The sequence below is a fragment of the Ceratotherium simum genome, chromosome 34 (assembly GCF_057802395.1).
Source record: "Ceratotherium simum simum isolate JZ-2026a chromosome 34, ASM5780239v1, whole genome shotgun sequence".
Taxonomy (NCBI): Eukaryota; Metazoa; Chordata; class Mammalia; order Perissodactyla; family Rhinocerotidae; genus Ceratotherium; species Ceratotherium simum.
Genome location: NC_141933.1, coordinates 18,745,653 through 18,771,595, shown reverse-complemented (window position 1 = coordinate 18,771,595; position 25,943 = coordinate 18,745,653). Strand labels below are relative to the sequence as shown.

The 25,943-nt window shown below is 36.6% G+C and overlaps 1 protein-coding gene and 1 pseudogene across 1 annotated transcript; both read left to right on the top strand.

The window, feature by feature from the left end:
* Positions 1 to 3,315: 3,315 nt before the first annotated feature.
* Positions 3,316 to 4,284, top strand: LOC101404165 (olfactory receptor 4C11-like; annotated as a pseudogene).
* Positions 4,285 to 14,339: 10,055 nt separating this feature from the next.
* LOC101396347 (olfactory receptor 4C11) lies at positions 14,340 to 15,272 on the top strand. Its single transcript, XM_004443469.3, has one exon. The coding sequence runs from the start codon at positions 14,340 to 14,342 to the stop codon at positions 15,270 to 15,272; it is 933 nt and encodes a 310-aa protein (XP_004443526.1).
* Positions 15,273 to 25,943: the final 10,671 nt, after the last annotated feature.

Below are 25,943 nucleotides of genomic sequence, written 5' to 3'. Positions count from 1 at the left end.
GCCCTTTGGCATGAAGGTGAGAATTTAAGCCTCTTTGAGAGATGAAAGAGATCCTGGTTCCAGATAATCAGACAGAATTTAAGAAACATTTTTTATTCTCATTTGAGTAAAGGGTGTCCAAATTGCCCTGGGAAGAAAAGAGGGCAACTGAACATCCTAAGCTCTGCATAAACTCTTACCAAAGCTGGTAAGATTTGTATTGGGGATTAACCTAATACTTGGAGAAAATGAATCTGATCAACACTACTGTGAGTATCTAATACAATGTATTTGCAGATGGATAGAAAAGTTAAGACATTTCTCGGAGTGTTTTACATTCTAAAGTGAGATGATCGAAATAAAAAATGTGTACAGCAGCTCCTGATGGAAATGGCACTATTAGGTAAGGGGTATTGGAATGGAGGTGGGAGAGAGAAGCAAATAGAAATACTATCCACTTTCCAGGAGTTCCAGGAAATGCTCCATAGACATGATGATGTGGTGCTGGATATAACAGGACGCAGGCTTCCCTTTTCCTCAATGGCATCTGAGTACAGAATAGTGCAGAACACTATTGGATTGTATTATAGGGTATTTTCTTAATTCTTTCATTAATTCAACAAATATTTGTTAAGCACCTAATTTTTTTTAGATACTGAAATTCAGCAGTTTATGGACAAAACTTCTCATCCTCATGTTGCTTCCTTCAAGGTGTGTCACTTGTGTATATGGAATTCTGATATATATATATTTCTACATACTCATAAAGATAAACAGATATAGATGAGAGATATTTATATAATATTCTTAATTGATATAAACTGCAAACAATTTTCCATTTGTTTGTTGTAGAGCTTTGACAAGGGTATATTTGGAAAACATCCAAGAAAGCCAGAGAGCCTGTAGTTAATGGCAGAGTGATGGTGTGTGATGAGATTATAAAGCACTGAGTTCCAGAGCTGCCTCTATAGTTAGCTCACTGTCTCATTCACACTCTTAGGTCTTATTGTTGCCTCAAAAATATCGCTCATCTTCCCGCCTACATCAGGAGACAGTGGTTATGGCTCAGTGATGTGCCAGTGTGAACAACAGACCATCTCCTAAGAAAAGATAATGTTTTAAAAAAACTGTACTTTTTTGGGGGATGAAACACATGATAGTGATGTATTTTCAAATTTTACCGAAGAGCACATCTTAAAAATTAGGTATAGCTCACATCTCTGATGCCAAGAATGCAGTTTCCTCACACAGAGAGTACAAACGCACGCTTTTGTTGATATTCTTCTAAGTACAATTCACTTACATTAGAGTGTATGTATGTAATATGTTTATTCTGCTTTTAATTAAAACTTACCATCTTAGCATACAGTTCTGTCCTCTTTTAACTTTAAAATATATTTTAGAGACCATTGCATGCATATCAGCCTGTTTTTAAATCAATGGTTATATCAGTGGGCAGTATTAATAAAAGTACCATTCTTGATTCATTCAGCTCTCTTCAGATGGATTTTAGGCTCTTTCCCATCTTTGGCAGTGAGAGTATATGTAGGATATAGAATCACTATGTGAAGTTATAATATTATTGATGTTGAAAATCATCCCCTGAGAGGTTGCACCCACTTAAACTCCTACCAAAATGAGTGGGGTTGACTATTGCCCACAACTTGTCAGCACTACATGTCAACAAATTTGTATCATAAAGATTACTTTATTAAAATAAGTGAAAATTATATCTAATTGGAAATTTAATTTAAATGTACTAAACTAGGAATGAAATTAAGCATCTTTCCATATGCTTAATTATATTGAAGAAGTAGAAGAGTATCTTTTTAAATTGACCTTTTGGCCCATTATTCATTTTACTGTGTTTTTTTTTTGCAGGGGAAGGGTCGCCTTAAGTTAACATCTATTGCCAATCTTCCTCCTTTTACTCCCCCCGCAAAGCCCCAGTATACAGTTGTATAGAGTTGTAAATTCTTCTGGTTCTTCTATGTGAGCTGACACCACAGCATGACTACTGACAGACGAGTGGTGTGGTTCTGTGCCTGGGAACTGAACTCCAGCTGCCGAAGCAGAGCTCGCCAAACTTTCACCACTAGGCCATCAGGGCTGGCTTAATTTTTCTGTGTTGAAGGTTGATGAGTGAAATGCATTTATATTTGAAAATTATGCTTTGTCTGCTATATGAGTTGTAAATATACTTTACCAGTTTGGTACTTATAATTTGCTATTGACTGTGCGATTATTTGGAGAATACAAAGGCACATAATCTGTCCACTGTTTGGCATGTAATTAGATATGAGTAAATATAAATTCTCTTTTTATTTCTATCTTCTCTTACTTGAAGTGAGAGTACAAGACATTCAAGATATATGTATATATCACAAGAATTCTACTGACAAGTTTCAGATATGACTTAGAGCTTCCTGAGTTTTCTAAATCCCTTGTGCTTAACCTGTAACTTGAAATTTAAGAGTGTTCTGATTTACGGCAATGTTCTTCCTCTATTTCCTCATTTTAGTCTCAGTAAGTCCTATGTCTGAAGAAAACATGTTGAAAGACTTAGAAAAATAATAAATGAGACAAATTTAATTTTGGACAACATAATATAATTAAAAAAGTAGAAAGTTTAATAATAGAAGCTGAATTTAGAACTCTAAACAGCTAGAAAGTTTTGAGAAGTAAATTAAAAGGAAATAAACTTAGTCAAGGCAAAAGATTATAATAAGTCTCAGGATGGACTGGGCCAACTGGCTGGGCATTCACTGTGAAAATTTTATTTTTATTGTTTCTCTCTCTCCACATCCCTCCTTCTATTGTGTGTGTGTGTGTGTGTGTGTGTGTGTGTGTGTGTTTGTTTAGGTTTTATCAAAGAAGACATTCGGAAATGTGTAGACAATCGTTCTCTAATACTATGTTCACTAGAAGAGTATGTTATAACTGGACTGTTGGTTGAAGAAATGTGAAAGCACATTGAATAAATCATGTAAAACTTTCCTCTACTTCTGCAACACGCTGCCCTGATATTGACACGTCCTTGATGAAAACAGAAGAAAACATTCAGCTGAAGAAGTTATTCACTCATGCCAAATAACCCAAATTAACATTTGTTATGTCTGAAGAATCATTTATTTTTATTTTTCTATTTCTTATATCATTATTTTCATATGCAATCAGGTAAATAGATTGAATAAGTATTATGAATTCCGTTTCATTCAGATAAAAGCAGTACACAGCAGGTAAGGGATAACCTACTGGAAAGTGGCAGTTCCATGATCTCGGATACGTATTTGACCTCCAAATGTAGCATTCATTTTAAAATTCTTTTTTTTCTTCTGTGCAGATTATTTCTAACCAGTGCTTTCCCTGCATTAACTGAAACAATGCAGGAAAATAACAGTGTAACTGAGTTCATACTGTTAGGATTGACACAGGATCCTAAGTGTTTGTGATCGTCTTCATTTTCTATGTGGGAACTGTGGTAGGGAATTTTGCTTATTATTGTGACCATCAAGTCAAGCCGGACTCTTGGAAGCCCTATGTACTGCTTCTTATTTTATCTGTCCTTAGTTGATACCTGCTTTTCAACGTCCGCAGACCCTAGACTAATTGCGGATGCTCTCTCTGAAAAGAAAATCATTTCTTACAATGAGTGCATGGATCAGATCTTTGCACTGCATTTATTTGGCTCCATGGAGATCTTTGTCCTCATCTTTATGGCCGTTGATCGCTATGTGGCCATCTGTAAGCCCCTGCATTATCCAACCATCATGAGCCAGCAAGTCTGTATCATCCTGATTGTTCTTGCATGGATAAGGTCTTTTATACATTCTATAGCTCAGATTATCCTGGCCTTGAGATTGCCTTTCTGTGGAACCAATTTGATTGATTGTTATTGCTGTGATATGCAGCCCTTGTTGAAACTTGCCTGCTTGGATATTTATGTGATCAACCTACTGGTGGTGTCTAAATAGTGGGGCCCTTCGCACAAGCAGTTTTGTAATTCTGATGATCTCATATATTGTCATCTTGCATTTGCTCAGAAACCACAGTGCAGAAGGGAAGAAAAAAGCTCTCTCCACTTGCACTTCCCACATCATTGTAGTCGTCTTATTCTTGGGCCCATATATGTGTATATATACACGCCCCCCAACCACTTTCTCCTTGGACAAGACGGTGGCAGTATTTTACACTATTGGAACACCCTTCCTCAACACACTCATCTACATGCTGAGGAATGCAGAAGTAAAAAATGCTATGAGAAAGTTACAGCATATCAAAATTACCTCAGAAAGCAAAAAATGAATTGAGGTCTTGGCCTGATTATTTATTGAGTCATGGTTTGACTGAATCTGTACAGATATCAGATATGACAGTCTGACTATTGTGAGAATAAAAAACAGTCATATATGATTGTGAGTTGCTATTTTTTTCCTACTTCACAGGCAAGATGAATGCCAAGGTTTCTAATTCTCTAATTGCACCAAACTTACCAGTTCCAGCTATATCCTCCTGTCAAAGATTATTTTGAAATAAATTCAGTAAAATAACACGAGTTTTCTTGTTCTCATTTCATGTTACTTTCCAAGTCATTATGAAGCTCATTGTCTACCCTGGTGTCTCAAAATTGGCATGTCATACATGAGGAGGGCTGAGTATTTACCAGAGAATGGAAATGTCATGATTCCATTGTAAACTCATTTAATCTATAGCTCCATAACACCAGCACACACACATACACAAAATACAGGATTTCATGGTTATTTGCATTTCAGATGAATGAATTAATGAAGGTAAAAGATATAGAAGAAAATAAAATAAGCTAACGTAACTGAAAAAATGAAGTTAAGATAATAGAATAAGAAGTTACATAGAGAAGAAAATCTAGAAGGTTTATATGGTTCAAAAGAACTTGTAGTTAAATTAAAACTAGAAAAATAGTGTAAAAATTTGTTAAATTTCTGGGACACGATATCCATCCAATGTATAGTTTTGAAGAGACCATCCACCCTCAAAAGTGATTCTACGTAAAGAGAAACTATGAATTCTAATTATTCTTTCATTTTAGGAAGAAGTAGAATGCCTGAAATGTGTTCAGTGCACTTTTGTTATCATCCTTGTGTCTCATAAAAATAGTACAAAGTTAGGTATGTTTACTGAAAATTTACAGATGAAAAATCTAAAGTTCAGAGAAGTGAACAAATTCTATGAGCTTGTTCTGCTAAGAAGGACCAGAAGGAAAGTTTTAAAGCAGTCTTGTATGTCTCCCAAATCACTAATAAACGCTTCTGTCTCACTTTACCTCTTAATTTAAATATCTTACCAGATGGCTTAAACTAAAGGAAACATTTGGAAGTGGATGAGCGATCACGAACTATATTCATTCTGGCTTTAAGATGGGTGGTATAATACAATGATTGAGAGTATGAACTGTGGACTAGGACTCATAAATCCAAATCCCGGCTCTACCACTTTATAGCCCTGTAACTTTAGAAAAGATATTTGAAATCCTGGGCCTAAATTTTGTCTGTAAATTAGAAACGAAAATAGTCCCTATTTTATTGGCTTGTCATGAGGATTAAACAAGACGGTATACATAAAGAGCTTAGGGGGAAAAAAATTTAGTATGTGTTATCTATTTTCATCATGATAAGAATGAAATTTTCAAAAAGAAATTTCAAAGTATATTTACTAAAATTTATATTTTTAAAATAACAGCCCCCATATATGTTTACTAACAGTATTTTTATTTTATTCAGAGAATGTAATTTATAATTACAATGGAAGGTAAATTTTAACTGAAAATATCAGTGAAGTACTGTTTTAAAAGGACTAAATAGAAACCTAAGAGAATGTTAAATGCATTGGTATTGCTTAAGAAAGAGAAGAGACTCTTGAGAACATGCTCCAGGCTGTTTACATTTTGCATCATCAGGTTTAAAGATGACTTATATGTGAAATCTAAAAAAAAAAAGAAAAGAAAGAAAGAAAGAAAAGTTAAACCCATAGCAACAGAAAGTAGAAAAGTGTTTTCCCAGTGCTGGGAGGTAGGGGAAATAGGGAAAGTTTGGTAAAAGGGAACGAACTTTCAGCTATAAGATGAATAAGGTCTAAGGATCTAATATAAAACATGGTGACTATGCCTGAAAACTTGGTGACTGTATTGTGTAACTGAAATGTACTAAGAGAGGAGAACTCAATTATTCTCACCAAAAAAAAAAAAAAAACAGTATATAGGTGAGGTGACGGATGTGTTAATTAACTATTTGAAGGGAATCTTTTCACAATGTGTACAATATATCGAATAACAAATCACCATGATGTACCCGTTAAATAGCTTAAAATTTTACGTGTCAATTATACATCAATAAATCTGAAATTAAAAAAAGAAAAAATATTTACCCTATGTAAAGGGAAGAGAGGAACATCTATCTGTTGTGAGCATGTGAAGAAATCTTCAAAAATGGGGCAGATGGGCATAAATTCAGATTGACATCTTGCACGCAATTGAGGTTTGAAAATAGAAGAGATAAGAGATGCAAAAATTTCACAATATCATTCACACTTATAGTCAGGTGCTGCATAATGACTTTTTGGTCAATGATTGACCACATATATAACGATGTTCCCATAAGATTAGTACCATATAGCCTAGATGTGTAGTAGGCTATACCATCTAGATTTGTGTAAGTACATTCTATGATGTTCACATGACGATGGAATCACCTACTGATGCACTTCTCAGAACATGTCCCCATCATTAAGTGATTCATGACTGTCCTGTAGCTTTGTAGTACAGTTTGAAATCAGGAAGTGTGATGCTTCCAGCTTTGTTTTTCTTTCTCAGTAACACCTTGGCTATTCAGCGTCTTTTGTGATTCCATACAAATTTTAGAATTGTTTGTTCTATATCTGTGAAAAATGTCATTGGAATTTTGATAAGGATTGTGTTGAATTCTATAGATGGCTTTGGGTAGCCTGGTCGTTTTAACTGTATTAACACTTCCCATCCGTGAACAGGGGATGTTCTTCCATTTATTTGTGTCTTCTTCAATTTCTTTCATCAAAGTTCTGTAGTTTTCATCGTACAGATCTTTCTTTTTATTGCTTAAACTTATTTCTGAGTATTTTACTGTTTTTGATGCTACTGTAAGTAGGATTGTTTCATTTATTTCTTTTTTACATATTTTGTTGTTAATGTACAGAAACACAACTGATTTCTGTATGTTGATTTTGTATCCTGCAACTTTACTGAATTTATTGATTAGGTCTGACTTTTTTTTTTTTTTGGTGGAGTCTTTACTATTTTCTCTATATAATATCATATCATCTGCAAATGGAAACATTTTTAGTTCTTTCCAATTTAAATGCCTTTTATTTCTTTATCATGCCTGATTACTCTAGCTAGTATTTCCAGTATAATATTGAATAGTAGTGGTAAGATTGGACACCCTTGAGTTATTCCTGGCCTTAGAGCATAATCTTTCAACTTTTCACCTTTGAGTATGATGTTAGCTGTGGGTTTGTCATATATAAACTTTATTATGTTGAAGTATGTTCCTTCTATACCCAGTTTATTGAGTATTTTTACCATGAAAGTATCTTGTATTTTGTCAAATGTTTTTTCTTCATCTCTTGAGGTGATCATATGATTTTTATCTTTCATTTTATTAACATAGTATATCACATTTAGAGATCCAAGAATATGCAATGGGGAAAAGATAGTCTCTTCAATAAATGGTTTTGGGAAAACTGGATAAGCACATGCAGAAAAATGAAACTGAATCCTTATCTTATACCCCTCACAAAAATTAACTTGAAATGGATTAAAGACCTAAACATAAGACCTGATATGATAAAACTCTTAGAAGTGAACCAAGGGAAAAACTCCTTGACATTGGTCTTGACAAAATGTTTTTGTATATGCCATCAAAAGCAAAAGATCAACAAGTGGAACTCTATCAAACTAAAAAGCTTCTGTACAGGAAGATAAACAATCAAAATAATGAAAAGGCAACTTATGGAATGGGAGAAAATATTTACAAACCATATGCCTGATAAAGGGTTAATATCCAAAATATAGGAACTGAATAGACATTTTTCCAAGAAAGACATCTAATGGCCAATGAGTACATGTAAAGGTGTTCAACATCAATAATCATCAGAGAAACGTAAATCAAAACCACAATGAGACATCACCTCAAACCTGTTAGAATGGCTATCATCAAGAACACAAGAGATAGCAAGTGTTGGTGAAGATATGGAGAAAAGAGAACACATGTGCACTGTTGGTGGAAAGGTAAATTGGTACAGCCACTTTGGAAAACAGTGCAGAGGTTCCTCAAAAAATTATAAATCAAACCATCATGTGATTCAGCAATCTCACTCCACTCTATATATCCAAAGGAAATAAAAACAGGATATTGAAGAAATAGCTGCACTCACATGTCCATTGTAGCATTATTCACAACAGGCAAGATACGTAAACTATCTAAGGGTCTGGGGTCCATCAATGGATGAGTTGATAAAGAAGATATGATGTATCTGTGAATATAAATATATATATATATATATGGAATATTATTCAGCAATAAGAAAGAAAAAAATCCTGCCATTTGTGACAACATGGTTAGAACTTGATGGTATTATGCTAACTGAAATACGTCAGACACAGAAAGACAAATACTGTCATGATGTCACTATTACGTGGAATCTAAAAAAGCCAAACTCATAAAAACAGAGAGTAGAATGGTGGTTACCAGGAGTTGGAGGTTGGGGTAACTGAGGAGGAGTTGTTCAAAGTGTACAAAGTTGAAATTAGAAAATGAATTAGTTCTAGATATTTAATGCACAACATAGTGATTATGGTCAACAATACTGTATTATATACTTCATATTGCTAAGAGACCAGATCTTAAATGTTCTCACACACAAAAAGATAGATGATTATGTGACGTGATAAAGATGTTATCTAACACTACAGTGGTAATCATATTGCAATATATTAATATATCAATATATCAAATCGAAACATTGTATACCTTAAACATACACAACGTTATATGTCAATCATCTCTCATTTAAAATTTAAAAATGGGGGCTGGCCCGGTGGCGCAAGCGGTTATGTGCGTGCGCTACACTCAACGACCCGGGGTTCGCCGGTTCGGATCCTGGGCACGCACTGATGCACCACTTGCCAAGCCATGCTGTGGCAGCGTCCCATATAAAGTAGAGGAAGATGGGCACGGATGTTAGCTCAGGGTCAATCTTTCTCAGCAAAAAGAGGAGGATTGGCATGAGATGTTAGCTCAGGGCTGATATTCCTCACAAAAAAAAAAAAAAATTAAAAACGGACAAGGACTTGAATAGACATTTCTAAAAAGAAGATATGCCAGTGGCCAATAAGCAATGAAAAGATGACCAGACATCACTATTCACACTTGTACGCTGTTCATGGTAATGCAAAATGGAGCAGCCACTATGAAAGGCAGTAAGGCATTCCTCAAAAACAAAATTAGAATCAGCATATGATCCAGCATTTCCACTTCCGGGTATATACCCCCAAAATTGGAAGCAGGGACTCAAAGAGCTATTTGTACACTCATATTCATGGCAGCATTGTTCACAATAACAAAAACATGTAAGCAACTCAAGTGTCCATCAATATTTTAACAGATAAAATGTTGCATACATACACTGAAATATTCTTCAGCATTGAAAAAGAAAATAATTCTGACACATACTACAATATGGATAAATTTTGATGACATGTGAAATGAAATAAGCCATTCATTTTTAATAAACTTTATATTTTATAATACATTTATATTTACAGGGAAGTTGTGAAAATAATCCAGAAATTTCCCATATACTCCACACTCAGTTTCCCCTGTTATCGTTTTACATAGTATGGTACATTTGTCACCACTAAGTCATTGATGTTAACACACTATTTTTAAGTAAAATTTGTGCTTTATTCAGATTCCTTAGTTTTTAACTAATGCCATTTTCCTTCTCCAGAATCTGCTCCAGGAAACCACATTACACTCAGTTGTCATGTTTTCTTCAGCTTCTCCAGGTAGTGACAGTTTCTGACTTTTCTTGTTTTTGATGAACTTAACAGTTTTGAGAAGTCCTAATCAGATATTTTGTATAAAAGCCATCAATTGGAGTTTGCCTGATATTTCACTCAAGATTAGACTGGGGTCATGGATTACTGGGAGAAAGACCACTGAGGTAAAGAGCTATTTTCATACATCACATCAGTGGGTGCATATTCTCAATGTGACTTCTCACTGTTGGTGTTAAGCTTGATCACCTGGCTGAGGTAGTGTTTGTCACATATCTCCTCTGTACATTTATTCTTTTCCCCCCATTCCACAGTGTATCTTTTGGAGGAAGGCACTACGTACACTCCAAATAAGAAATGGAGAGTTATTTTATAATTCTTGAAAGCAGAGTAGCTATATAATTATTATGAATTCTTTTTCATGTGAGATTTGTCTATTTTACCCTATTTATTTAGCTATTTACTCAATTATTTACATTACTATGAACTCATGGATGTTTTTAATACTATGAGTTATACTTCAATTCTGTGTTATTTATTTTGTTGCTCAATTTTTTTTCCAGCTTTGGCCATTGGGGCTCTTTCAGTTGGCTCCTGTGTCCCTTGGGCATGTCCTAATCACTGTGTGTGTGTGTGTGTGTGTGTGTGTGTGTGTGTGTGTGTGTATTTTAGCACTTCCATACTTTCAAGCACTACAAAATGCTGCAGTTTATCTTGTGCATTCACTGCCCCAGACCTAGAATCAGTCATTTCTTCAAAAAGCCATGATTCATTTTATTGAAGAATGGTATTAGAAACCGAGACCTGGGCACTCAATGATCATCATTTTTTATACTAGTCAAAAGATGTCATTTATGGCCCAAATGAGCACCTTTAATTGTGAGAATAGGTCATCTTTATTTTTCTGTAATGTAATAAGATAAATTGATTATTAAGTTCTTTATCACATCTGGCTTATGTTTTTTAATTGGAAGGGAAGGGACACTTTAGAGAATGACCTTGGCCAGACTCCTATATGGTGCATCATTCACTTTTGTATACTCCTACAGGGAAGGCAAAAGAAGCATTTACCAGTCAAAACCCTGAGTGAGAGTGGATTTATGAAAGTGTGGGATGAATCTAGGATCACCCCTTCTGTCTTCTTTCATGCAGGTGAGAACATAAGCCTCTTTGTGAGATCAAAGAGATCCTGGTTCCAGATAATCTGACTGAATTTTAGAATCATGTTTTTATTCTCATTTGAGTAAAGAGTGTCCAAATTATTTTGGGAAGGAAAGAGGGCAATTGAACATCCTAACCTCTGCATAAGCTCTTATGAAAGCTGGTAAGATTTGCATTGGGGATTAACCTAGTTGTATTTACTATTTAGAGAAAATGAATCTGATCAATGCCACAGTGTGCATCTAATATATAAAAGGCACTAATGGAAGGATAGGAAGTTTAGGGGATTTTCTAGAAGTGCTTTACAATCTAAACTGAGAAGATGGAAATAAAAGATGTGCACAGCAGCTCCTGTTGGAAATGGACACTAGGTGAGGGCTATTTTTAGACTAAGGTGTGAGAGATAAGCAAAGAGAAATAATACCTGTTTGAATGTTCCACAGATATGATGATTTTGCTGTGGAATACAGCAGGATGTAGGCTTCCCTTCTCAATGGTAACCGAGTATAGAATAGGGCTGAAAACTATTGGATATTATCTGTAGGAAATTCTCTTAATTTTTTCATTCATTCAACAAATATTTATTATTAAACACCTAGTTTTTTGTAGATGCTTAAATTCAGCAGTGAACAGACAAAAATTACTTTCCTTGTGTTGCTTCATTCTAATATATGTCACTTTTTTATCTATCATTCAAATTTATACATATATACACATATATATCAATTTTGTGAACTATACAAATGTATCCGTCTGTCTATATCTCTATCTAGTAAGATAGATAAGTAGATAGATGATAGATAGAGAATCTTTTCATAATTCTTATTTGTTAGAAACTGCAAATAAGTTTTCATTTGTTTGCTGAAGAGTTTTGATAAAGAGCATATTTGAAAAACATCTAAGACTGTAAGTGGACCTGTAGTTAATGGCGGTGTAGGGGTGTGAAATGTGATAAAGAGCACTCAATTCCAGAACTGCCTCTATGACTGACTCATCATCTTACTCAAACTCCTAGATCTTAACGTGCGCTAAGAATTTTGCCGTCCCTCCAGCCTACATCAGAAGACAATTGTTTTAGATAAGTAGTATGCCAATGTGAATAACAAATCACTTCCTGAGATAAGGTTTCTAAAAGCTTTATTTTTAATGCAGCATGATTATGACATATTTTCAAATATTACCAAAGGGAATGTATTAAAAGGCAGGTCATCTTCCCAACTCTGACATTAAGAATGCAATTTCCCTAGCTGGAGACCACAAATATCATGCTATTTTAGTTTTCTAAATACAGTTAATTTATGTAAGAATGTATGTGTATGTCATACATATTATTCTGCTGTTAATGAAAATATTACCATCTTAAGCACAAAGTTCTGAATTCTTTCACTTTACAGCATATTTTCAAAACCATTGCATATATATCGCCTTCATTTTGATTAGTACTTGCATAAAGAACCATCCCTGATTCATTCATCTCCCTTCTGATGGCCCCTGAAGTTGTTTCCTATCTTTTGCTACCAGGGAAAGGGCTGCAATGGTTGTCTTTGTGACTGTAAGTGAGATTTTCTGCAGCAAATGGAATCACTAGACTTATGTGTATATGCAGTTGTAATATCATTGATGTTGAAAATCCCTCCCTAAAAGATTGCACCCAAACTCCTACCAAAAACGTGTGGGATTGATTGTTTCCCGCATTATTTTCAGTACTATATGTTAAAAGACATTTATTCAAAAAGATCACTGTTAATCTAGTAGCTGAGAAAGATGTCTAATTGGAATTTAAACTTGAATGTATTTAGCTGTGAATGAAATTGAACATCTTTTCACGTGCTTAATTATTTTTAATAAAAAAGATTTCTTTTGAAATCAGTTCTTTTGCCCATTATTCACTTGCTCTGTGTTTGTAAAGATTGCTCTCTGAAATCCATGCATATTTGAAGAAATTATGCTTTTGTCTGGCATGTATGTTGCATATATATTTTACCAGTTTGGGACTTATCTTGTGTTTTTAACTTTGCTATTATTTGGAGAATATATGTGATGAGGTACACAAAACAATTTGTTTTCTGTTTGGTATGTATGAATGAATATTAGTTCTCTTCTATTTCTATCTTCTCTTACTGAAGTCAGCAGATGGGACACTCAAGAACATAGATCCCAAGAATTTAATTTGAAAAGTTTCAGCTATGACTCGGAGCTTCATGAGCTCATTTTCTAAATCCCTGGTGCTTAACACAACATGAAATTTGGGAGAATATTCTGATTTATGAAAACCGTTTTCCCTCTATTTTTCCTTCATTTTCATCTCAGTATCTCCTTGTGTCTTAAGAAAATATGTTGAAAGACTCTGAAAAATAATGAATAAAGGGAAGAATTTAACCTTGGACCACATAGCATAATTTAAAAAGTATAAAGTTTAATGATAGAAGCTGAATTTAGAACTGTAAACAACTGGAAATGTTTGGGAGAGAACGTAAAAGGAGATAAACTTAGTCAAGGCAAAGGTTGAAATAAGTCTCATGATACTGGACCAACTGACTGGATGTTCATTGCTAAATTTGTGTTTGTTTCTCTCTCATTCTCTCCCTCTCTCTCTCTCTCAATCTGTGTGTGTGTGTGTGTAAGTTTTATTAAGGAAGACACGATCAAATGTTTTATCATTCCTTGAATATTCAGAATACTTACTAGAAGATATTTTATAACTGGACTACCAAGTTTAAGTAATGTGAAAGCATATTAAGGTAAATCATGCATAAGTTTTCTCTATTTTTGCAACATGCTTCAAATAGGTCCCTGCTGAAAACTAAAGGAAGACATTCAGCTCAAGAAGTTATCCACTCATACTAAATCTCCTAAATTAATCTTTATGACGCCTGAAGAATCATTTACATTTTCACCGTGTATATATTTCCTTATTTTCATAAGCAGTCAGGTGAGTACATTGAATAAATATTTTGATTTCCACTTTATTCAGGAAAAAACAACACAGAACATAGGTGAGTACCCATTGGTAAGTGGCACTTCCATAATACAGCATATGTATTTGAACTCCAAAAGTAGTATTTACTTCATATTTTTTTTCCTCTGCAGGTTACTTATTTCTAACCTACACTTTCTCCACTTTGAAATAATGGAGCAAAATAACAGTGTAACTGAGTTCATACTGTTAGGATTGACACAAGATCCTATAAGACAGAAAATGGTGTTTATAATCTTCTTCATTTTCTATGTGGGAACTGTGGTAGGGAATTTGCTTATTATTGTGACCATCAAGTCCAGCCGGACACTTGGAAGCCCCATGTACTTCTTCCTATTTTATTTGTCCCTTGCTGATTCATGCTTTTCAACTTCCACAGCTCCGAGACTAATTGTGGATGCTCTGTCTGCAAAGAAAACCATATCTTACAATGAGTGCATGACTCAAGTCGTTGCACTACATTTATTTGGCTGCATGGAGATCTTTGTCCTCATTCTCATGGCTGTTGATCGCTATGTGGCCATCTGTAAGCCCCTGCGTTACCCAACCATCATGAGCCGGCAGGTCTGCATCATCCTGATTGTTCTTGCATGGATAGGGTCTTTTATACATTCCATAGCTCAGATTATCCTGACCTTGAGATTGCCTTTCTGTGGACCCAATTTGATTGATCATTATTGCTGTGATTTGCAGCCCTTGATGAAACTTGCATGCATGGACACTTATAGGATCAACATCTTGTTGGTGTCTAACAGCGGGGCCATTTGCTCAAGCAGTTTTGTGACTCTGATGATCTCATACATCGTTATTTTGCATTCACTGAAAAACCACAGTGCAGAAGGGAAGAAAAAAGCTCTCTCCACTTGCACTTCCCACATCATTGTAGTAATCTTATTTTTTGGTCCATGTATATTTATATATACACGCCCCCCAACCACTTTCCCCATGGACAAGATGGTGGCAGTATTTTATACTATTGGAACACCCTTTCTCAACCCACTCATCTACACGCTGAGGAATGCAGAAGTGAAAAATGCGATGAGAAAGTTATGGCATATCAAAATTAGCTCAGAAAGCAAAAAGTGAATTGAGGGCCTTGGTAGATTACTTATTGAGTCACAGTTTGACTGAATCTGTACAGATATCAAATTTGATAGTTATATCTTGACTCCCTCATGCAATCTAATATAATGCACCTGATTTCCTTACTTTTGTCTGTGCTTCTGCCCTCAGTCTAGTAGCTCCTCTTACATTTTCAGTCTGACTCTTTCTTTACCTGAGTTCTCAGTTCTGGCATTGCTTATGGTGAACTGTACCTCATAACATAGTCTATACTCTGGTTTGATAAGAAGAAAGACATTATATAATTACAACTGTTCAAACGTGAGCATCTATAAGTAAACTGTAGCTAGTGTTCTATGATTTGTATTCTTTCTATTGCACATTTCAAATAAGGTATCCTGCTTTTTCTTGAACATCTCCAGAGCAAAGGAACTAACTTTGTGTATTAAGTTCATTTCATTATGTCATTAGTTTATCTTTGAAGAGTTTCATATTATTGAATCAGTCTTTTTTCGTAAATTGATATTCTAAAATAATTTTTCTTATTGTTTTCTTTGGCTATTAAGATAACCGAGACATTATGTATGTGATTTTTTAAAAATAGTGTTACAAATGTACCTTGAGATAGTCAGCTGTTTGTGTGATTGGTGTATAGGAACTACAGCAATAGAGTCCTATAACTCTAAGAGGTAAGAAAGTAAAATGGTGTATGTTGTCAGGATCTAATGAACATTGAAAATGCACCAGAGATACAACATATTTTCTGAGACTAAAGTACAGGAAGTAGAACCTGGTTTGAAGAAAAAAATGTATAATCTTATTTTATTTGAAGTTGGATTATGTCAATAACATAAGAGAAAGTACTATAGGCGCTCAGAACATGCTCGCTAGACTGGTCTCTAATTAGTGGAGTTAGAGAGAACCCACTACTGCAACAGGAAGCCACTTTCCCTATTTGTACTTTCTTAACAAAGGGGTAATACAGATTCATAAGTTAGAATTGTCAATAGAATGTTGGTGCCCAGAGTGGGCAAAGCAGATTAACACACATGTGCCCTGGATGTGCATGCCAGGGGTTATATCATGAACTTTTAATATTTATCACTTTCAGTATATTAAAGTGTACCACATTCTTAGTGACTGTTATAATGTAGGATCCCAAAAAGGAAACCCCAACTCCAGTCTCGGGAAGGCGCGGACCCACAGACACAGAAGACCGAGCTTGATGCAAACGCAAGAGGTCTATTAAGCGGAGCTCCGGGTCGACACGTATCTCTCGCAGGAGACAGAGGAGTCGACCCCGGACCTTAAAGGGCAAATTCTTATATAGGGTTTGGAAGCACAAAGCAGGAAAAGGTTGGCGCGGTCTTACATGATTGGCTAATTTAAAACATTTAAACAGTTACATTTTATGGCGCGAATTGCTATGGCGCGAAGCGATTATCAGGTAACACACACGCGTCCCCATCTGGACCCCCTCCACCCCGACCCTCCCAAACTTATCCCTCTGGAGCACTCTCTTGTTCTCAATTCTTCCCCGAACAGTTTAGGGTGGGTCTTTCATGAATAGAGTGAGTCAGGATCGATAAACGTTCCCTCCTATACCAGGAATCCTTAGGGTGTGGAGGTGCCTGTCTCTAAGGTATTAACTTTTAAATTTTTAATATAATTTACTTCCTTCATTCCCCACTTCTTCTTTTGTCCCTAGTTCTAATCTTAGAACTTAGTTTTCGGTGTCTACTATCAGTGGCTCATTGCGTGGGAGAGCTTGGTAATGGCATTGGAGCATCATAGCATGCACTGCATTGACCCTTTTTCTTATGAAAGCAGTAATTCTATTGAAAACACATGGTCCGAAGACCAAAAGTAGACAAAGAATCAGCAAGGGTCCTGCTAGGGAGGATAGTAAGGTCGTCATCCAGGGGGACTTAGTGAACCAGGATTCAAACCAGCTTTGTTGTGCCTCCCTGCTTTGCTGCCTCATGTCTAATCTTTTCTTTAATCTTTGCATTGAATCTCGGATTACCCCTGTGTGATCTGCATAGAAACAGCAGTCTTCTTTAAGGGCCGCACAAAGTCCTCCCTCTCTTAAAAACAGCAGATCTAATCCTCTTCTATTCTGGAGCACTACTTCAGACAGGGAAGTGAGGGACTCTTCTAGTTTAGAGATGGACTGTTCTAAGGTCCTGAGGTCTTCATCTATAGCATTGCTCAAGGCAGTTAATCCCCTTTCTCCTGTGACTAAGGCCGTAGTGCCAGTCCCTACGCCCGCGGCAACTCCCAGTCCCAGGAGTACAGCCAGGGTGAGGGATACTGGTTCTCTTCTCCATAACCTGGATCTCTGGTCAAATTCATCCTCGAAACTATTGGCAGTATGATAATAAATTCTAGGTACCAACTGCACAAGCACGCAAAAATCTTGTGACGAATTGAATACGCTAGTTGAGATGCAGGGGGTCAGGCCTGTGGAGCAAGCCCATCACCTATTGGGCCCTGGTATCAAAAAATAACCAGGAGTGGTCGGAAGGCTGACTTCAGTCTTATTACATAGAGCCTGGTAGCCCGGGGGAATTTTTCCTAAGCATAGTCCTGAACCGGTCCCCGATACATCCGTTAGGGTTATCCGCCCTTCTTTGCCCCAAAGACAAGTCGTGTGGTCCGTGGTGTTATTATAGACCCCCATGGTGGCAATTCTTTCATAATAAGGGGGGGCTGACCGCTAGGCATAGCCAGCATGCTTCAGTCATTTCAGGGTTGGAGCCATTTAAGGCGTAGTAAGCTCCCCGTACTAAGTTAAACAGTCTGTGCCATCTTTGCCCAGTAGGTACTGCGGGAGGTCAAATGTCTTTCAGAGAAAACAATCAAGGTAAAGAGATAGATTTCAGGGTGGCCAAATCTTGATCTCCCACAGTCCCGCCTTTGAAACTAAAAGTTTTACAGTCCTTTTGAAACTTAAAGAAGTTTCATAGTCCAGAAGCTGAGTTGGTAGATTGTTTCATCTCACTGAACACATTTCATAGTCCTGATGATAGATCAGTTCAATTGAGTTCCTTTTGGAAGGTGGTGATGCAGGTGGGCTCTCAAGGTTACGCCTATATTATGGTATCAAGTCCATCAGCTTCAGTTTGTAAGGCTTCAGGAAAAAGGGCAGGTTCAGTTCTCAGTGATTCCAAATGAAAATGATGGAAAAAATCAAAAATGTTAGTTTGGAGATCTGTAGCCAGATATTTCAGGAGACTGGAAGAAATCAGGATCCAGTCTAGTCAACAGATATAAAATAAAAACCTCAAAAGACAATTAACAAAACTAGGATCTAATATCTGCAAATGTATATTATAGTTTTTACTGAAATATAATTTTTTTCTCTAAAATCACCCTCATTTTTATTAAGATAGAGTTGGCCCAATTATTAACATAAGTACAGCAAGAATAGCAATTGATCACATAGGCTCTTTTAAATCTGCTTTGCTGGAACTTTTTATAAGGAATCTCACATTGAACTTTAAAGGCCTCTCGAGGCCAGGAAAGCCAAGCCAAGGATTTTGTCACCAGACTTTGCCTGCAATACCTATAAATTTGGGTGAATTCCTCTATTCCGAGGTTTCCCCAAAATATTTCAAGGTTCCTTGTACCTGCCAGATAAGTGACATTCCTTACTTATCCTGGTAAGTGCTGCTTGGAACACAAGGTACCAGGCCAATATTCCCATGTGGCTTTATTCCATAAAGTCCAATCTTCATTCCTCAAAAGCTGTATGGTTATATCGCAAATATGATGTTCCAGTCATCCTGTTACAAGGAGAACAGATTCTTATTGAACTTATGCAAATAACTATATTGCCATGAAAACAACAATACTCACTAAGAGTTTCCAAATTCGAGGGATCAGATAGAGAGAAAAAGATAAATATTTCAATTTTACTTACAAAAGTATTATTTACCAAATTGCTATAAGTCATAGCTAGCTCAGGAAAAAAGAGAAAAAGTTTTCCTTAAATCTGAAAAAACAAAACATTAAAAATTCAGCAATACTTCAAATGAAAAATCATAAAAATTATAATCAGTCCATTCAGTCCTGTGTAATCCATTCTTGATCCCAATCTTTTTGTTAGCAGCTTCATGAAGTTATCAGTCTCTCCAACAGATTTCTGTAATTTCTTATCAAGTTCAGTTTTATGATCAGAAAGTTTATCAGAAGCCTGTACTTCAGTGTAAATGTCAGAGTCCTTTCTATGAATTTTTCTGAAGTTGAAACATTTTGCAAAAGCATTAGAGCAAAGAAATAAGTCTGTAAAGAACAAGACTTCAAAATGGCAATTGACAGAGAAATTTGGTTAATTTTGTGACATACAACACTTTAAAATAATAATAACCAGAATTATGACTGATAATCAGGACAGATCAGCATTTCAGTAATGTTGTACAATTTTAAAACACCTATATCAATAACATTTACCCACATAATAGCACCTAAGCAGACTTATCATCACTTGTCTGACAATCTTTTCCATGTAATTTAACATACTGAATCAGCCTAATAAGTTTAGTATCTTTCCCCTTATAGGAAGAGAGCAAATTTCTTTGAGAAGTTCCAGGGCCCTTTGAAAATTCTCAAAGAAAAAAGTAAAAAAAGACTTTAAGATATGAATTTTGGGGGAGCTTGTCAAAAATATAAACAGTCAAAGCAAACATAGCATTAACAGTCCAAAAGCCTTAATAGAGAGACTCTCAGTCTTTTGAACACAGGAAATCATCCCAACAAAACATAGATTTTTTGTCTTTTAGGTAGACTTACTCAAAGGTAAAGAAAAATCTTTTGTAACCTCTTTATCAAGTTTAAGAAAATTATCCTTTTAAGAGAAATAAGACCAAATTATAATTTTGTACCAGCTTACTTTTGATATTAAAACTCATTTACTTAATTAAATTTATTTTAATCTTAGCCAACTTGACCATGTAAAAACTCTTTTTCCAGAATTTCTCTTTCACAAACTTATAACTTTCTTTTTACATTTAGAATTTGTCCCATGTCTTTCTTTTCCCTTCTAGTACTTGAGGACAAATTTATCTTTCTTAATCGACCAAACAAAACATTTCCATTCTTTGTTCTTTCTTTATACATCTTACTTTTCTTGTACACAGACATATTTTTCTTAATTTTTTAGTAGCTTCAATCACATATATTAATTAGAAATTTTAACCCTTATAGACTTTGACTTCTAAGTAAAAACTAAGTAAGCAGTTATAAACTTTTTTACATTAGCATTTTGTGGATTGGAAAATTTATGAACACTTCATAACTTCTAGAAATATGTTACTTTATAGTACAATCTTTTAATAAAACATATGTTTACCAATAGACCTAAAACACCTTTTAGTTTTCCTGTAATGAAAAGCCAAAAGTAGACAAATGTACATTTAGCAATCAATGTCTAATATCTTATCTTATTTGGAAATGATGATACTCAGAGAATTTTTATCATAAAATTTAGCAAAACTCTAAAGTTTTAAGTTACCAGAAAGAGTTTGGAAGCTGTAACCACCATAACACATAATTATTGTGTAAAGTTCATCCAACGTTCATCTTTTTCACAACTATTTAGTTACTTATTCCCAATAATTATTTAGATTGCCTACAAGACTTTATAAGACTTCAGATAAAATTAGCCATCATTTAAATTACTATTTTTGTTAACCAGTTCTGTAATAGAAATAACATCAGTTTTTTCCTACAAAATTTCATGCAGTTTTCATCACTTCTTATACCTTTAAACATAGTTATCATTATGATTTTTATCAATAGGTCTTGGTCTTATAATTTTGGACCAGGGGAGCATTCCCAGTCAGACATTTTAAAACATACTCAGGCAAGGTTGATGTAACTTCTTTATATAAAATTAGCTCAAACATTCCAACCTTTATAATCTTATCAACACTTACACTTTTACATGTTCTCAATTCAATTGTAACCTGAGTCAAGGTCTTAAGACTAGTCAAATTTTTCCTTTCCTTTTTCTAGCCTTAATTCTTAGGTACCAATTAAGCAATTATGTGAGAGCTCTGAAAACATTTTTTTTTTTTTTTTCCCAATTTAGAAGTTTTTCCAATTCAAAGGATCCGTCGTCTGGCCATTGACGAGTAGGATCTTCACTTGTATATTTATTCTAATAGTGACTCAAACCAATAAGCCTTTTTAAGGAAAGACCCGGAGGTAACTTTCCACACTTAGAATAAATCTTTCCCATGGATGCAAGAGGCGTCCCTGGTGAGGGCGCAGATGATGTAGCCCCCATGATCCACAGAATTCACTCCCAAAGATATTCAGACTCCCCTGAGAGCTTGGCCCAGCCGGACAGAGACAGTTCGGAACCCCAGTGTACTCGACTGGCCACCAAGGTGCACCCCGGTAAATGCACCTTCCGTATGGTGGAGACCAAGGAGAATATTCTCACTGGTCACAAAGCCAAGTTTTCTCAGGACACAGAACAAGACAGAAGGAAAAACCTCATCCGGTTTTTTTTTTGTTTTGTTTTTCTTATGTGCACAATGACAGCTTTAACCACGCCACGCCTTAGGTCTCTTGGAGCCAGAATAATACCTGGGGGGGAGGTGCCGCAAGGTCGGGGACTGTGTGCTTTACAGAGTACCTCGTCGTTGCACGGACATTTTCTTGCAGTTGGCGGGGGACCTGTGTCATCTACCCCGTTCCGTGACCCAACTTATCCTGTCACGGGAGTCTTCTGAAAGTGGCGAGCGCCCTAATGGCTCTTAACTGCTCGACCCGCGCCCACTTAAATTTGCGGCCTTTTTGGCTTCCAAGATGCCCTCGGCAATGACCTTCACTTCATGTGCATAATAACCCACAGCAAAGTTTGTAGACGCCGGTCTGGTGAGACCCGCAAACTCATCAGTCTGTGGGGCCGGCCCAGACAGCAGGCTAATAGGGCCTATGCCTGCGTCCTACCCTATGGTATTTCCTTTTTATGACAAAAGACACAGACAAAAGAGAAAAACAGAGACTACCTCTGGGAGGAAAAGGGATCAAGATCAAAAACCAAGAGTACTCTACCAAATTTAAACCAAGAGTCACTAAAAGCCCAAGAAACTAGTTTCCCAAATATTTTCTCCTGCCAATCTAAATTTAGAAAGAGAAAAAATTCTCACCATTTCCTTCCGCCGGACTCCGCAGATAGAGATTCCGGGAGGCTGACGTGGTAAGAAGTCTTACCTTTTTGCCGGCTTTCGTCAGGCGTTCCCGTATCTCACCATCTGCAGTAGTCCAGGGGGAAGGCAGGTCCTCCAGCTGTAGGATCCCATCCCGTCAAATGAGGTCCACGTGACGAACAAAAACAGAACAACGAACACCAAAGACACACCAAAACATAAACAATCTCGCCCGGTTGGCGTCTCTACAAGCCAACCGAAGGCGGCTTCAGACGGGAGGGGTTTTCGTGTCCTCCCTGGGAAAAAGAGTGCCGTTTCTTTTTCCACCTGAAGGGGGGGTGGTCAGGCTTTCCTGACTCCCCTTGTCCCTTGGGGCATCCCCCAGGGTTGCAGCCTGCAGTTCCCAGCACGTCTGCCACTGCAGCCGCTCGGTCTTCACGGCCCGAAGCGGCGGCTGCCCAGATACGGAAACCAAAACAATGCTTCGCGGCGCCGCACACACTCACACACCCAGTCACTCAGGCTTACCTCCAAGGGGTCTTCGGAGTCTGGGGTGACCGCGCAGATCCCGGACGAGCCCCCAAATGTAGGATCCCAAAAAGGAAACCCCAACTCCAGTCTCGGGAAGGCGCGGACCCACAGACACAGAAGACCGAGCTTGATGCAAACGCAAGAGGTCTATTAAGCGGAGCTCCGGGTCGACACGTATCTCTCGCAGGAGACAGAGGAGTCGACCCCGGACCTTAAAGGGCAAATTCTTATATAGGGTTTGGAAGCACAAAGCGGGAAAAGATTGGCGCGGTCTTACATGATTGGCTAATTTAAAACATTTAAACAGTTACATTTTATGGCGCGAATTGCTATGGCGCGAAGCGATTATCAGGTAACACACATGCGTCCCCATCTGGACCCCCTCCACCCCGACCCTCCCAAACTTATCCCTCTGGAGCACTCTCTTGTTCTCAATTCTTCCCCGAACAGTTTAGGGTGGGTCTTTCATGAATAGAGTGAGTCAGGATCGATAAACGTTCCCTCCTATACCAGGAATCCTTAGGGCGTGGAGGTGCCTGTCTCTAAGGTAGTAACTTTTTAATTTTTAATACAATTTTACTTCCTTCAATAACATTCCATGTCATTTTTAATACTGTTTCTCATTATCTAATTGGAAAATCTTACTAATATTAATATTCTCCTCCTGTCAAAGATTATTTTAAGCAAATTCATTAAAATAACGCATTTTCAGTGTTCTCATTTCTTTTTGCTTTCTGGGATATTTTGAAGTTCAGTGTCTGCACTGGTGTCCATAGTTAGCACGTCATGCGTGAGGCAGGTCGTATAATTAACTCTGAATGGAAATGTCATGATCCATCATAAACTTACCTAATCTACTTCTCTATAACACCAGCACATGTGACCCCACACACACACACACTATACAGGCTTTCATGGTGATTTGTATTTCAGGTGACTAATTGAAGGTAGGAGGTATAGAAGAGAAGAAATAAGCTAAAATATAAACCAAAAAATCAAGGCTGTAAAATAGAAGTAGAAGCAGCTACATAGGGAAGAAAAATTTGAACAGTTTGAGTGGTTCAAAAGCACTTTTCGTCAAATTAAAACTGGGAAAATGAAGTAAAATTTTTAAAATTTCTGGGCTATCATATGCATCCAACAGACACTTTTTAAGTGACCACCAGGTCTCAAAAGTAATTCCTCTAAAAGAAAAAATTATGAATTCTAGTTATCCTTTCATTTAGGAAAAAGTAGTATCTAATATGTGTCCAAGGCTTCCTTGTTGTTACCATATTTGTGTCTCACAAAAATAGTAAAAAGTCATGTACTCCTATTGAAAATATAGAGATGAAAATTCTAAAGGTCAGAGAAATAGACAAATTCGTTGAAGTTGTTTTGCTAAGAAGTACCAGAAGTAAGATTTTAAACCAGTGCTATGTGTCTTCCAAGTCAGCAAAAAATGCCTCTATCCTATATTATGCCTTATTTCAAACATCTTTGCAAATGGCGGAAAGCAAAGGAAACATTAAGTAGCTGAGGCCGTGATCCTAAACTGCCCTTATTTTAGCTTCAAGGCAGGTGATAGACTACAAAGACTACGAGCACAACCTCTGGAGTCAGACTGCAGGAATCTAAATGCGGGCTTCACTCCTGTTAACAGCTTTGTTGAGATATTTTTTGACTTACAAAAATTGCACATGTTTAATGTGTACAGCTTGATGTTTTGATGTATGTATAATGTGAAAAGATCACCACAATTAAACTAATTAACATACTCATTGTCTCTACATAGTTTCCATTGTGTGTGCATGTGTGTGTGATGAGATTTAATTTAAAATTTATCCTCTTTGCAATTTTAAGCATACAACATGGTATTGTTAAGCATAGTCACCATGCTATATATTAGATCTCTAAAACTTATTTGTTCTACAAAACTGAAACCATGTGCCCTTTGACCAACATCCTTCCATTTTCCAAAACCCCCGGCCCCTGGTAACCACCCTTCAATTCTCTGCTTCTATGATTTGAGGTCTCAGGAGATGCAGGAGAGCCTGGGGTTCTGCTTTTATTGGGCTCAAGGATGGGGGTCTAGGGCCCCAAGTCTCACTCTTCATTGGCAAATTCAAAACATAAGGGAGGGATTTAAACCAGGGGAAGGGAGAAAAAAGAAAGAAAAAGATAACAAGAGGCTCAAATGGCCAATTATCTAAATCAACCAGGATCTCTAAAACAAAGGAGCCACATGGTGGGGGCTGGAGGCCCACATCCTGGCTCTTTAGCTGGTCATGTGGCTGGCAATGTGTTTCTTTGAGATAGCCTTCCTTGAAGTGGATGCCTCTGTGAAATGGATGCCTTGGTAATCAAAGCTTTAGTCAGGCACTTGTATTACAAAATGAAAGGCCAACTGTCAGGGCTTACTAAACACACACACACACACACACTCACACACACACACACACACACACCGTATTTTCTTTGTCTGTTCATCTTTTGACAGAGTTAGATTGTTTCATATGTTGGCCATTTGACTAATGCTGCAAAGAAGATGGAACTGCAGACAGCTCTTCGAGATCCTCTTGTAATTTCCTTTGGGTCTACCCAGAACTGGGATTGATAGATCATATGGTAGCTAGATATTTAATTTTTTGAGGAACCGCCATACTATTTTCTACAGTGGCTGTACCAATTTACATCCCTATCAACAGTGCACCAGGGTTCCCTTTTCTCCAAATTCTTGCCAACAATTCTTATCTCTTGTCTTTTTGATGGTAATTATCCTAACAACTGTGAGGTGATATCTCATTATGTTTTTGATTGGCATTTCCCTGATGATTAATGATGTGGAGCACCTTTTCATGTACTTGTTGGCCACTTAAACGTCTTTGGAAAAATGTGCATTCAGTTCTTCTGCCAATGTTTTAATCAGATTATTATCTTTCTGTGTATTCAGTCACATGAATTTTTATATATTATGGATATTAACCCCTTATCAGATAGATGGTTTGCAAATATTTTCTCC

What these genes read in the sequence shown, in the direction of transcription:
- LOC101396347 (XM_004443469.3), top strand. Translation starts at nt 14,340, where the DNA reads ATGGAGCAAAATAACAGTGTAACTGAGTTCATACTGTTAGGATTGACA.